Source organism: Notolepis coatsorum (assembly GCF_963971535.1).
Source record: "Notolepis coatsorum genome assembly, chromosome: 5".
Taxonomy (NCBI): domain Eukaryota; kingdom Metazoa; phylum Chordata; class Actinopteri; order Aulopiformes; family Paralepididae; genus Notolepis; species Notolepis coatsorum.
In genome coordinates this window covers 70,803,758-70,818,266 of record NC_140169.1, presented here as the reverse complement: position 1 = coordinate 70,818,266, position 14,509 = coordinate 70,803,758, and the positions used below count along the sequence as shown (strand labels likewise).

Below are 14,509 nucleotides of genomic sequence, written 5' to 3'. Positions count from 1 at the left end.
ATTAAAATGGAATAAAAGCAATAACAACTTGCCACGGATATATCCGTGCTTCTGTCCACAACGGGTGGAATCGAAACACGGAGATATCCGTTGTTTGTCCCCATTGTGTTAACAATTGTATGTATTGAGCTGTACTGTACTGTACCCATTCTGCAATCTGTTAATAAAGTTTTCAATCAATCAATCAATCAATCGCTCTCTCTCCCTCTCTACATCTCTCTCTCCTGAACCTATTTCATTCAAAAGGAAGACATTGATGGACAGTAGCTATACGTATAAATTATAGCTCAGTTGTAGCTGTAACAGAATAATTTTATTAACTATTAACACTTTAACTGCCAGAAGACGAGTTCAGGCGTCCTTCCCCGCCATGCTCAAGTTGCCGAAGACGCCGTAACTCGTCTTTGATATCAATATTTAAAAAATCTGTGATCGGATTCATATTTCCCATCCGCTGGCCTGAGACCCACCAAAAAGCCCCACTGAACCCTCTAGCGGTTCAAGAGCGCCATCTGGTGGCCGATCGGCGCAATCGCCTAACAGGAAGTTACTTGGACGATGTGCTGTTCACCCATATTACTTCCGGGCACTCGGTATAGGTTCCGGCACTCTAGCTCGTCACAATACATAGCGATCCGTTGCCAATAACTCGATAAACAACATGATTTGGACGTATATACTATTATACAAGCTGGAAATGGACCGGATATTTTTACATCCCATAATGGAAAACTGTCTACCCAACGCTGATCGCCCAACGGCCCGCGGAGACTGGGGTGAGTTTTAGCGTGTAATATTTCCGTGTTCGACACTAACTGCTATGATGAAAATTTTACCCACATTAGATGAATGGTATAACGCTGCCCACGGAATTATAAACGCCCCCTCGCCCATCCGGTCAACATCAGATGACGTGTAGTAACTTCCAGAAGTCCGTCCAGTTGGATTTTTTTATATCGCGCCGATTGCTATCAAACTGTATTTGATCATCAATATAATGCATTTGGGGCTATAAATCACGTTCTGGAGAAAGCTGCAGAAAGAGATGAAAACATACTTATACTTTAGATCATATTTTAGTATGAATATGTGAATGAAAAAGTTTAACGTTCATACACCCTGAACAATACATATAGGACATTGAATGGGCCCTAATAATGGCAATTTAGCAATAGAATTTAAAAAGTTATAGCCCTGCAAAGAAGGGGAACTTCTCCATAGACAAATAGAGCTGGCAACCTATGGTATATCATGAATTTAGCCTTAGGCAATCAAAGTGTTAATTAACTATTATTCAATAGCGTTTCAATTATAATGAATTAAAGAATTGTATAAAGAATTGTCCATGTTCTGTCATCTAATATATTCCATTGCCTTTCCTATCTGTATCAAAGTCAAAATGTTGGTATTGTGACAAGACTACAACATACAAAAGCAGCTTGACAACCGATATCCTTTGCTTCTAGGCATGGGCCAATTTGTGATTTTGGTGGTATGTGCTATTTGCACAGATGTGTATCCCTTAGTATGCACAGGCACAGTATAATATGCATGTAATAAATAGTTTGTTAAACTCTTGTGTTACTTGAACAATTTTCACTGTGCTCCTAAATTTCTTTGTGTGCTCCTACATTTTTATTTAGATTTTATTTATTTAAATTTTATTTAGGAGCACATGTGCTCCTTGGGAAAAAGGTTAGCGTAGAGCCCTATATATGGAGACATTAACATTACGTTATCAAACATGGGGACGAAGACTGTAAACAAAAATTATGTTAATTTTCATCATAAAAATTCTGTGCCCCGAAATACAAAAAAAGCCCCCGAAAATCAATTAAGGGGGGCAAAAAAAGCCCTGGGGAAATATTTTTAATTTCTAACCCTGGTGTGGGTGCTTTCAGAGTTTGAGAAATAAGAAAAAGTTCAAGTTTAAGTTTCTTTATTAGTTGTCATACAGAAGTACAGAATACTTTTATACAAAAATGCTTCTTTCTGTTACGCTCCAGAGACTGTGCTAGACAAAAATAGATAAGTATAAAATAAAATAAATATAGCAAGTATCGTGGTCATGCAGGCATGTTGGTCAAACAATACGTCCTCAAGCTTTTTCATATATTTAAGTAATCCTGCATAGCCTGCAACTGTTCATGTCCGTCATGTCCATGTTCCTCATCAAGGTCACTGTCCCGTCTGGTTGGTCAAAGTCACTGTCCGTCTGGTTGCTCAAAGTCACTGCCCCGTCTGGTTGGTCAAAGTCACTGCCCCGTCTGGTTCGTCAAAGTCACTGTCCCGTCTGGTTCATCAAAGTCACTGTCCGTCCCTCACTGCTTCCTAATTTTTTCTTCTCCTCTTCCTTCTTGCCATCCGGCTTGTTTCCTGTCTGGGAGGCCAGGGAGCCCATGGCGTTACGGATGGCCTCGTTGTTGGGGTCGACACCCGGCAGATTCTCGAGGATGCTCTGGAGGAATTCTGGGTCCTGCATCACATCATAGTCATCCTGCTTGGCTGATGCTGTGGTATCCATGGGTGCTGCTGTGTCCATGTCATTGTCATACTCTCCTCCTGCGAGAGACATCTGCATGGCGTAGGCTATCTGCTCCTCGTCAGTCATGCTGCTGAAGTCGGGGAGCACGCCCGTCTCAGGCTGAGACACAGACATCTTCAACAGGGCCTCGTCGGATTCGTCAGCGGTGGATGTGGGTACCCCTGCCTCCGCTACAAAGGCAGCGGCCGCTCTGCAGTCCTCCTCCTCCTGCCCCTGCCTCTGTTCCTCCATGGACACACGTAGGGCCAGGATTGCGTGGAGTTTAGACATGATGCGGCCCGAGTCCGGGGTCAACGTGGTCAGGACCTGACAGTTATTTGCCATAGTCATGAGCCCCACGTCGTTCTCTGGGTTGCTGCGAGTTTTGGAGCGGCAGACCATGTTGACAGCATCTTGCTGAGCCTGTAGTCTCGTAGGGAGAAAGTCTCCATTTCTCATATACTCACTGTTGTCCACGCAGACCATAGTACTTTCAAGCCCCATTTTGAAAACTTCTTTGGTGGGTCCTTAGTTTGTGAAATCTTCTTCTTCTTGTGAATTTCCAGCAATCTAGACACCTTTCAGCGTACTGCTGCCTAACTATAATCTAGTTTACAATCTTCTTCTTAGGGGCTGTCTACACGAGCGCTGGGTTTAATGTAACCGTGATTGTATGTGCGCAGTTGCACTGTTCTCCCACACACAACCGGGGTTTGGCTACACTGCAACCACGGTCTTTGAAAACCGGAGTCCAGGGTGAAGTTTTGCGCACATCCCGGTTGCAGTGGGTGTGTGTGGGCATAGCAACCGAGGTTATTCCCAGTGTTTACAGCAGAGCTGTCGCAATTATTTCCCATGTTCACGGCAGACTGTCGCAAACAATAGCAAGTTAGCAACCGAGCGCGGGGTAGAGAGATTAGAGCAGAGCCAGCTACACCAGTGTTTACAGCAGAGCTGTCCCAAGTAGTGTTATATGAAAATGATTGTAACAAACTTTTGTTCAAAACGTATTGTCTGTGTTGAAGAGTGTTGTGATCGACTGATGTCTGTTGTCGCATTCCTGACCTGACGCTCAGAGTAAACATGTAGCTGCGGCTAAACTAAACTCATGTGTTGTCAAGTTATTGTTATAAGGAACCCAGTCCAGACTGCATCCCCATAACAATTGTTTGTATTGAGCCGTATTGTATTGTACCTATTCTGCAATGTGTTAAATAACGTTTGCATCCATTCATTCTACTAGCGTTAACGTTACCACATTATTCCGTTAGCATGTAAGCTAACAAAATCGCTGATGCTAGCCTCAGCTAGCCTCGCTGCTTACTATACATAGAGAATGCCATTCACATTAGCATGTAGCTAACAACACCGGAGATCTTTTTGTGAGACTAAACTATCCGCTCTTGGTGGTAAATTGTGTTGCTGTTGGTTTTGTTTCATCAACAAATGAGAGGCAGAACACACAGTGAATGGATCCGTTTGTTTATTGCACTTTTATTGCACTTAGCTGAAAAATATATGCTACATTGGCTAAATGGCTAACGCAAGGTATTTAAAGATGTTGGCTTTGTTGTTTTTAAGCAGGAAGTGTAGTGAGCGTTCAACCTTTTCTGATTGGTTGAAATGGCCTTCATGTCTAAACAACATCGCCACCTACTGCTTTGGCATTGTACTACATGCATATGACTTCACTCTGTGCAGGGTTTAAACCAGTCGTGTGTACAGTTTTATTTTTTTGAAAAAAAAAAAAAAAACTGTGTCATTAATACCTGTGATCGTGTGGACAGGGCCTGAATGTTAATTCAGGTTGACAGTTGACATCATTTGACAGTTGACAGGGGGCTGTAAAGTTGATTTAATAAAAGAAAAAATACTAATTTAATCAGATTAATCACTTTATTCAAATTGAGGATTTAGTTTGAGGATACAAAAAAAGAAAAAAAATGTATATACATTTTTTTTTAATTTAAATGTTTTAATTAAAAACGAAGGTTTGAACGTCCGTTTGAAAAACGAAGTTTGAATCCCAAAAACAGGCTTCGGGGACAGCCTTACCAAACATTATTTATATTATTCAAATGGAACTCTAACATATTCCATTGTGATGTCACAGTATAATGTCATAATAGAACATTCTAGAACATTTGTGATGTCATAGTATGATGTCATAATAGGACATTGTAGAACATTTGTGATGTCACAGTATGATGTCATAATAGAACATTCTAGAACATTTGTGTATATATATATTCAACAATTTTCTCGGAAGATCTCATTGTGCATCTTGAAACAGTACTGAACAGATAGACTGCTGTGGAAAGGTGAGTGTCCACAACGGCTAGCTAACTGTTCTACTTGAATACTGAATGTTAATATTGAATCAGACAATATTGAATACTGAGGGGCTGTCTACTGTTTAATGTAACCAGCTACACCAGTGTTTACAGCAGAGCTGTCCCAAGTAGCGTTATATGAAAATGATTGTAACAAACTTTTGTTCAAAACGTATTGTCTGTGTTGAAGAGTGTTGTGATCGACTGATGTCTGTTGTCGCATTCCTGACCTGACGCTCAGAGTAAACATGTAGCTGCGGCTAAACTAAACTCATGTGTTGTTAAGTTATTGTTATAAGGAACCCAGTCCAGACTGCATCCCTGTAACAATTGTTTGTATTGAGCTGTATTGTATTGTACCCATTCTGCAATGTGTTAAATAACGTTTGCATCCATTCATTCTACTAGCGTTAACGTTACCACATTATTACGTTAGCATGTAAGCTAACAAAATCGCTGATGCTATCCTCAGCTAGCCTCAATGCCATTCACATTAGCATGTAGCTAACAACACCGGAGATCTTTTTGTGAGACTAAACTATCCGCTCTTGGTGGTAAATTGTGTTGCTGTTGGTTTTGTTTCATCAACAAATGAGAGGCAGAACACACAGTGAATGTATCCTTTTGTTTATTGCACTTTTATTGCACTTTGCTGAAAAATATATGCTACATTGGCTAAATGGCTAACGCAAGGTATTTAAAGATGGTTGCTTTGTTGTTTTTAAGCAGGAAGTGTAGTGAGCGTTCAACCTTTTCTGATTGGTTGAAATGGCCTTCATGTCTGAACAACATCACTGCCTACTGCTTTGGCATTGTACTACATGCATATGACTTCACTCGGTGCAGGGTTTAAACTAGGGATGCTCGATATTGGCTTTTTTACCGATACCGATATTCCGATATTGTCCAACTCTTAATTTCGATACCGATATCAACCGATACCGATATATGCAGGGTTTCCCCCCAAAAAAACTGAATAATTTCAGGTAATTAATAATTTCACTGGATGCATTCAAAAGGCTTTCTAAATGTAAGCATTATCTGTGCAAAATATGATAATTAAAAAAGTAAAAATTAACATTACATATCTCTTGTTGTTGAATTAAACCAACATGCATACTTTTGACAATAAATAAAATAAGAATTGGTTCTTACTTGCTTGCCTGGGTAAATAAAGGTTCAATAAATGTAAAAAAAAAAAAAAAAAAAAACATTTTTTTTTTTTTTTTTTTTACCGATACCGATATTTTCCGATATCACATTTTACTGCCGATATCGGCCGATAATATCGGTCGGTCGATAATATCGGACATCCCTAGTTTAAACCAGTCGTGTGGACAGTTTTATTTTTTCATTAATACCCGTGATCGTGTGGACAGGGCCTTAGTTTGTGAAATCCTCTTTCCTGCGTATATATATATCACAAATGTTCTAGAATGGACTATTATGACATCATACAACATTCTAGAACATTACGTGCTGTCACAGTATGATGTCATACTAGAAGATTCTAGACCATTTGTGATGTCACAGTATCATGTCATAATAGAACAATCTAGAACATTTGTGATGTTACAGTATGCTGTCATAATAGATCATTTGTGATGTACAGTATGTCATAATATATAATATTCAACAATTCTCTCAGAAGATCTCATCGTGCATCTTGAAACAGTACTGAACAGATAGACTAAACAACATAGATTGAAGCCTGCATTTCTCAACCAAGGTGCCTTGCCTACCGTTTTGCTGTGGAAAGAGACAATACAGAGACAATACAGACCCTCTCCCGTTGGCCGGCGGTGCACAGGCATCACCCACACTTTCACAACTTCCCCGCACGGAATTGTCTAGTTTCATATTAATAGTGATATTATATGTTCAAAGTTATGTGTTTCCTTGTAATAACTCACTGCCTCACATGCTGGCCTATCTTGGTTGGGTGAGCTTTGGAAGTAGTACTTTCTGCATGTTAGAGTTTATTCCATATACACTGATGGTAAAGAGTACTTGATGTTTTCACAGGCAAGAGAGACGGAAAGGATGGAGCCTCTCATTATGCTTATCCTACTAGCAGGTATTTGTTTGAATGTTCATGCTTGTGTGTGCGTGTGTGTGTGTGTGTGTGTCTGTGTGTGTGTGTGTGTGTGTGTGTGTGTGTGTGTGTGTGTGTGTGTGTGTGTGTGTGTGTGTGTGTGAGAGAGAGAGAGATAATGAGTGGGAGAGAGAGAGAGAGAGAGAGAGAGAGAGAGATCATCAAAGAAATAACGGTAGGACTTCTACTGTACAATATAATGTTCTGACATTCTCCCACAGGACTAGCAGGAAGATCATCAGCTAACAACAGTACAGCGACACCCACAAATGCAACACTGACTAACTCAACAACAGGTAATACAATTATATTATTTCAAATGTACCTGAAATAAACCAAAATTCAACATTTCAACTTCCAAAGAAGCTAGTTTTCAAAGGAGTCAGCGAGGCAAATGGCACAGCAGTGGAGGCTGCTAACTTTTACCTGTCCGACAGTTTCTACAGAACACTGCATCCATACTTCATGCAAATCAGCACACAGATAACCAGACTGTCGTAAAGTAAAAGCTAAATATGTTGACAATTTCATCTAAAATAAAACTGAAATAATTTGGATAAGACCGGCTGCACAGACCGGCACACACTGATCAATGCTAATTTTGTAAAATGTATATATATTACGGGTGTAAAGGTACAAGTATCCGTACCGAACCGAACAAGTTTCAGTGTGTACCGTACTGTACCGAACGGCTGTGTAGTATACCGAACGAATACAACGGTATGTTAACCACTAACGACCGCCCACCGGGGGCTGTTTTTTTCACAATCTAATATAAATTTATTTTATTTAATTTTTTTACAAGTCGATTATTAATTTCAATATATAATATTAGTTGACAGCCCTACACGTACAATTAGTTACTGCACACTACATCACCCCTGAGTGGAACATGGAAAGCCAAACTTCCCCCACTGTACCAAAAACCGTACCGAACCTTGACTTCAAAACCGAGCTACGTACTGTACTGTGGTTTTTGTGTACCGTTACACCCAGTAAACACAACCTCAGCCCTTACTGGTAACAACGTCACCACCATCAAATGTAACTCCAATCCCACCACTATACACAACTTCACCACCAGTCAATACCACTGCAACATCAGTCAATGCAACTCCACCATCCATCAATACAACTACATTCCAAAACCAATAATGCAACTTCACCACCAGCAAACTGCCATCACCTCTAACTCATCTGGTCTCATCTGGTCTCACTCAAGCTTCAGGTTTCCCAAAATAAGCTGGTAAGGGTGGTAATGGGTCTTGGCCCTCGCACCCACATAGGGAGGAGTCACTTTCAGGAGCTAAACTGGCTTCCTGTGGAGGCCAGAGTTACCCAGCTCAGACTGAACATAGTGCACAATATTATAAACCAAAGGTCCCCTAGATCAGTGGTTCCCAAAGTCGGGGTCGCGACCCAAAGGTGGGCCGCGAACAGCAACGGGTGGGCCGCGAGATGATTAAAAAAAAAAAAAAAAAAAAAAAAAAAATTTTGTCAGGCCACTGAACTTAGAAGCAGGCCAGGACAGTGTTTCTAGTTGTATTCTAAAATTCTATTCTATTGTATTCTAAAATGTGACTATATGGTTTTATATTAACTTAATAAATAAACAAAAACGTAAAATCTACTTATTTCAACGAACATTTCAAACTAAATAACAGATTATGCACATAAAACGCTGAAAACAACCGAAGCAACAATAGTATTTTAATGAGGCTATTATTATTATCATTATTATTTTGCAACAAGTTAGCCCTCTCATAAATAGCACATATAAATGAATAACTAACTTGAACTAACTTAATAGGATTGAAGTGATATTTGGCTTAAAAAATCGGTCGCCTGACAAAAAAAAAAAAAAGCCTGACGATGTGCATTGGGCCGCGGCTCTCTGACGCCTTATTTTCTGGGCCCTGGCCTGAAAAGTTTGGGAACCCCTGCCCTAGATACCTCCAGAACTACTTCACCCCGGTCAACGAATCCCACAACCACAGAACTAGAGCAAGCATAGCAAACCTGAAGCCTGCTTCTTTCCGATCCAAACTGGGCCAGTGCTCCCTTACTTTCTCTGGAGCCCAGGATTGGAACAAGCTGCCTATCCCCATCAAGCAAAGCTTGAGCCTCCACAGCTTCAAGAGAAGCGTCAGGAAGTGGCTCATGGATAGAATAGATGAATAGTTTGAATGGGTTTCCAATCAGTTTTTAGTTATTGTGGGGTATACAATTTTAGCTATAGGTTAGTCTTCTAATGTTTTAAATGTATGTGTTTTGTGTTATTGTCGTGTTTTTGTTGTGGCCTAACAGCCCTGGGACCATGACGGAAATAAGGGTTTTACTCTTTCTCATGTTATCCTTTGGATCCTTGTTGTGTGTTTTTAATCCATCAATAAAATAAAAATAAAATAAAAATAAGGTAAGAAACATGTAATTGACTCCAAATGCATTATCTAACTGCTATTTTTGTGACAAATGCCAAATGTATCATATTGTGTCTCTACAGGAGCTACTACAGCATCGACAACTGCCACATCTAGTGTTACTGCTGCTCCAACTGCTGCTCCAACTGCTGCTCCAACTGCTGCTTCAACTGCTGCTTCAACTGCTGCTTTAACTGCCGCTCCAACTGCTGCTTTAACTGCCGCTTCAACTGCTGCTTTAACTGCTGCTCCAACTGCTGCTCCAACTGCCGCTTCAACTGATGCTCCAACTGCCGCTCCAACTGCCGCTCCAACTGCCGCTCCAACTGCTGCTTTAACTGCCGCTCCAACTGCCGCTCCAACTGCTGCTTTAACTGCCGCTCCAACTGCCGCTCCAACTGCCGCTCCAACCGCCGCTCCAACCGCCGCTTCAACCGCCGCTCCAACTGTCGCTCCAACTGCCGCTTCAACCGCCGCTCCAACCGCCGCTCCAACTGTCGCTCCAACTGCCGCTCCAACCGCCGCTCCAACCGCCGCTCCAACCGTCGCTCCAACCGTCGCTCCAACCGCCACTCCAACCGCCGCTTCAACCGCCGCTCCAACCGCCGCTCCAACCGCCGCTCCAACCGCCGCTTCAACTGCCGCTCCAACTGCCGCTTCAACTGCCGCTTCAACTGCCGCTCCAACTGCCGCTCCAACTGCCGCTCGAACTGCCGCACCAACTGCCGCTTCAACTCCCGCTCCAACTGCCGCTCCAACTGCCGCTCCAACCGCCGCTCCAACCGTTGCTCCAACTGTTGCTCCAACTGCTGCTCCAACCGCCGCTCCAACTGTTGCTCCAACTGCTGCTCCAACTGCCGCTCCAACTGCCGCTTCTACCGCCGCTCCAACCGCCGCTCCAACCGCCGCTCCAACTGCCGCTCCAACTGCCGCTCTAACTGCCGCACCAACTGCCGCTCCAACTGCCACTCCAACTGCCGCTCCAACTGCCGCTCCAACTGCCGCTCCAACTGCCGCTTCTACCGCCGCTCCAACCGCCGCTCCAACCGCCGCTCCAACCGTCGCTCCAACTGTCGCTCCAACCGCCGCTCCAACCGCCGCTCCAACCGCCGCTCCAACCGCTGCTTCAACTGCCGCTCCAACTGCCGCTCCAACTGCCGCTTCAACTGCCGCTTCAACTGCCGCTCCAACTGCCGCTTCAACTGCCGCTTCAACTGCCGCTCCAACTGCCGCTCCAACTGCCGCTCCAACTGCCGCACCAACTGCCGCTCCAACTGTTGCTCCAACTGTTGCTCCAACTGCCGCTCCAACTGTTGCTCCAACTGCCGCTCCAACCGCCGCTCCAACCGCCGCTCCAACCGCCGCTCCAACCGCCGCTTCAACTGCCGCTTCAACTGCCGCTTCAACTGCCGCTTCAACTCCCGTTCCAACTGCCGCTCCAACTGCCGCTCCAACTGCCGCTCCAACTGCCGCTCCAACTGTTGCTCCAACTGCCGCTCCAACCGCCGCTCCAACCGTTGCTCCAACCGTTGCTCCAACCGCCGCTCCAACCGCCGCTCCAACTGTTGCTCCAACTGCTGCTCCAACTGCTGCTCCAACTGCCGCTCCAACTGCCGCTTCTACCGCCGCTCCAACCGACGCTCCAACTGCCGCTCCAACTGCCGCTCCAACTGCCGCTTCTACCGCCGCTCCAACCGCCGCTCCAACCGCCGCTCCAACTGCCGCTCCAACTGCCGCTCTAACTGCCGCACCAACTGCCGCTCCAACTGCCACTCCAACTGCCGCTCCAACTGCCGCTCCAACTGCCGCTCCAACTGCCGCTCCAACTGCCGCTCCAACTGCCGCTCTAACTGCCGCTCCAACTGCCGCTCCAACTGCCGCTCCAACTGCCGCTCCAACTGCCGCTTCAACTGCCGCTCCAACTGCCGCTCCAACTGCCGCTCCAACTGTTGCTCCAACTGCCGCTCCAACTGCCGCTCCAACTGCCGCTCCAACTGCCACACCAACTGCCGCTCCAACTGTTGCTCCAACTGCCGCTCCAACTGCCGCTCTAACTGCCGCTCCAACTGCCGCTCCAACTGCCACTCCAACTGCCGCTCCAACTGCCGCTCCAACTGCCGCTCCAACTGCCGCTCCAACTGCCGCTCCAACTGTTGCTCCAACTGTTGCTCCAACTGCCGCTCCAACCGCCGCTCCAACTGTTGCTCCAACTGTTGCTCCAACTGCTGCTCCAACCGCCGCTCCAACCGCCGCTCCAACTGTTGCTCCAACTGCTGCTCCAACTGCCGCTCCAACTGTTGCTCCAACTGTTGCTCCAACTGCCGCTCCAACTGCCGCTCCAACTGCCGCTCCAACTGCCGCTCCAACTGTTGCTCCAACCGCCGCTCCAACTGCCGCTTCAACCGCCGCTCCAACTGCCTCTCCAACTGCCGCTTCAACTGCCGCTCCAACTGCCGCTCCAACTGCCGCTCTAACTGCCGCTCCAACTGCCGCTCCAACTGCCGCTCCAACCGCCGCTCCAACTGCCGCTTCTACCGCCGCTCCAACCGACGCTCCAACTGCCGCTCCAACTGCCGCTTCAACTGCCGCTCCAACTGCCGCTCCAACTGCCGCTCCAACTGCTGCTCCAACTGCTGCTCCAACTGCGGCTTCAACAATTAAAACAATTGCAAACTTTTTAAGAGATACATTTTTTGCTTCATTACACATCCCTACCCTCTTTGATATTTTCAGACAAGGACCTGTTGTGGTGGATTCTACGCTGGTAACTGCTGCTCCAACTGCCACTCCAACTGCCGCTCCAACTGCTGCACCAACTGCTGCTCCAACTGCTGCTCCAACTGCTGCTCCCACTACAGCAGCCACCACCACAAGTGCATCAACCACAACAGCCTCTGCAGCCACCACCACAAGTGCATCAACCACAACAATCGCTGCTGCCACAACCACAATCAGTGCAATAGCTCCAACTGTTGCAACCAATGCTCCCACTGCTGTTTTAGTTATTCAGTTTAGTCTCAACCAAGTCTTCATTTCAGATCTCTCCAACCAGTCCTCCACAGCATTTCAGACGTTGGCTAACACAGTGGTCTCTGAGGTAAGATGTTATAATATCAAAACATCTTTCAAATCTGACTGCAATTAATTCTAGCATAATGTATTGTTGTTGTTGTTGTGGTGGTTCCACAGTTGTAGCTAAGGGGCTACACAACCCTGACTGTATTTAAATGTTTAGATTAGACCACTACTAAAGATATTAGTTAGCCAGACAATATAGTTACACAAAATGGCGGACGCTCCATTAACTGCGAGGGGACAGTGAAACCGAGTTAAACAATCACTTTAATAGGGATAGAAAGCATACATAGAATATGAACACAGATCTCCTGTTATCACTTTAATATCAATGCCACAATGTCCGCGGTAACGATAGTTCCTATACTACGGGTACCCGACCGTTGGAGGTCTGAATGGAGTGAGACGGAGACGGAGCGAAGCAGTACAGGGAAAAGCAAGATGGTAGATGGAGACGGTACTTCTCTCTGGAGCTCCGACTCCAGAGAAACTGCAGACTGGTGGGATAATCCTGTCGTCACTGGGAAAGAGGGTCTCGTACGGACCGGTCCTTGTATTCCTAGCGCCCGATGGCAGGATTAATAGCTATTAGTCCAAAGCCCGTTGTCATGGATGATAGCTAGTTAGCTCCGTTTGTACTTAAAGCTAACCCGCAGGAAGTCTTCAATGAGTAGTTATGTCCAGAACGTCGCTGGGTTCAACTATAAGTCTCTCCACGTTACTTCGCTTACACAAGTCACTATACTGTGCCAATAATGGCTCGACAATATTATGGTTGTATCTAATTAGCCGTTCGGCTCTCTATAACGATACGTTGCCTTGCCGTCCTGTTTACAACTGCGCCAACGTTACTTCTCTCTCACTCTGTGTTACCTGTGGACTGAGCCTGTTCACCCACACAGATCAATGCGCTCTCTCTGGGCTTGTCTGGGCATGTTCTGAAACATGTCTAGAGGGGCGCGCACTGGCGCCTACGGCGTTAAGAATGGGACATATACAAAAGGCGAATGATAAATACTGGCACGTAAAACAGATGACGTGAAGATATATATCTTATATATATAAACAATATATAAGTTATACAAAATAATAAACGCAGACTTTCAGTGTTAATCTGGACCTTCAGAACAACAGTCATTACAATATTTATATTACTTTTACTTTTGCATTACAGAGTATATTCTCAACATTTACATTTAGTCATTTAGCTGACGCTTTTATCCAAAGCGACTTACAAGTTCTGTACGACAAGTCATCAGGAAGGGTACAACTCTTATCAGCTGAGTAACAATGTTCATCAACGTGTTGCGTGTTACAGTGTAGGTTAGTTTATTAGGACAAGTGCATGACAGTAAGGGTAGTTAGGGGTAGATCTTTTTATTTTTTTTCATTATTTCAGATAATGGTTGAAGAAGTGCGTCTTTAGTCGACGGCGAAAGATTGGACGGGTTTCGGCTGTCCTAACTGGGGTGGGTAGTTCATTCCACCATTGTGGGGCAAGGACTGAGAATAGGCGACTTCTCTTTGATGACCCTCCCGGAGCTTGGATAGGAGTAGGTCTGAGGCGGCCAGAAGATGCAGAGTGTAGGGGTGAGGGTGTGTAGTTAGAGACCATTGACTGGAGGTAGGCGGGAGCGGTTCCCTTTGCCGCACGGTATGCTAGGTCGAGGGCCTTGAAGCGGATACGTGCAGCAATGGGGAGCCAGTGCAGGTCCCTAAGAAGTGGGGTGACATGGGCCGACTTCGGTAGGTTTGAGATCAGGCGGGCCGCTGCGTTCTGAATGAGTGGCCGGGAGGCGTGTATGCTTTTACCAACGCGTTCGTGTTTCCGGGTTCCCGTTTTGCGCTCTGATTGGCCACTGACCTATGCTATTACGCCCCCCTTTACGCTCTCGCCTGAGACGCGCTGTGAAGCACCAGCGGGGCGAGGCAATGGTTTCTCCCTGGCTCCGTGCGCCTTGCTGCCGCCGGCTTGTCTCACATGACTCGGTCTAGCTCCAGCAGCAGCGGCCGTCTTCCGCCTGCGGTATCCTCCCTACTGGCCCCCGAGGCGGCTCGTTCT

The 14,509-nt window shown here is 45.5% G+C and overlaps 1 protein-coding gene across 1 annotated transcript; it reads right to left on the bottom strand.

Moving 5' to 3' along the window:
- Positions 1-2,281: 2,281 nt before the first annotated feature.
- LOC311228232 (26S proteasome non-ATPase regulatory subunit 4-like) lies at positions 2,282-3,010 on the bottom strand (the record flags this gene model as incomplete). Its single annotated transcript, XM_084314141.1, has 1 exon — positions 2,282-3,010. The coding sequence occupies one exon, from the start codon at positions 3,008-3,010 to the stop codon at positions 2,282-2,284; it is 729 nt and encodes a 242-aa protein (XP_084170267.1).
- Positions 3,011-14,509: the final 11,499 nt, after the last annotated feature.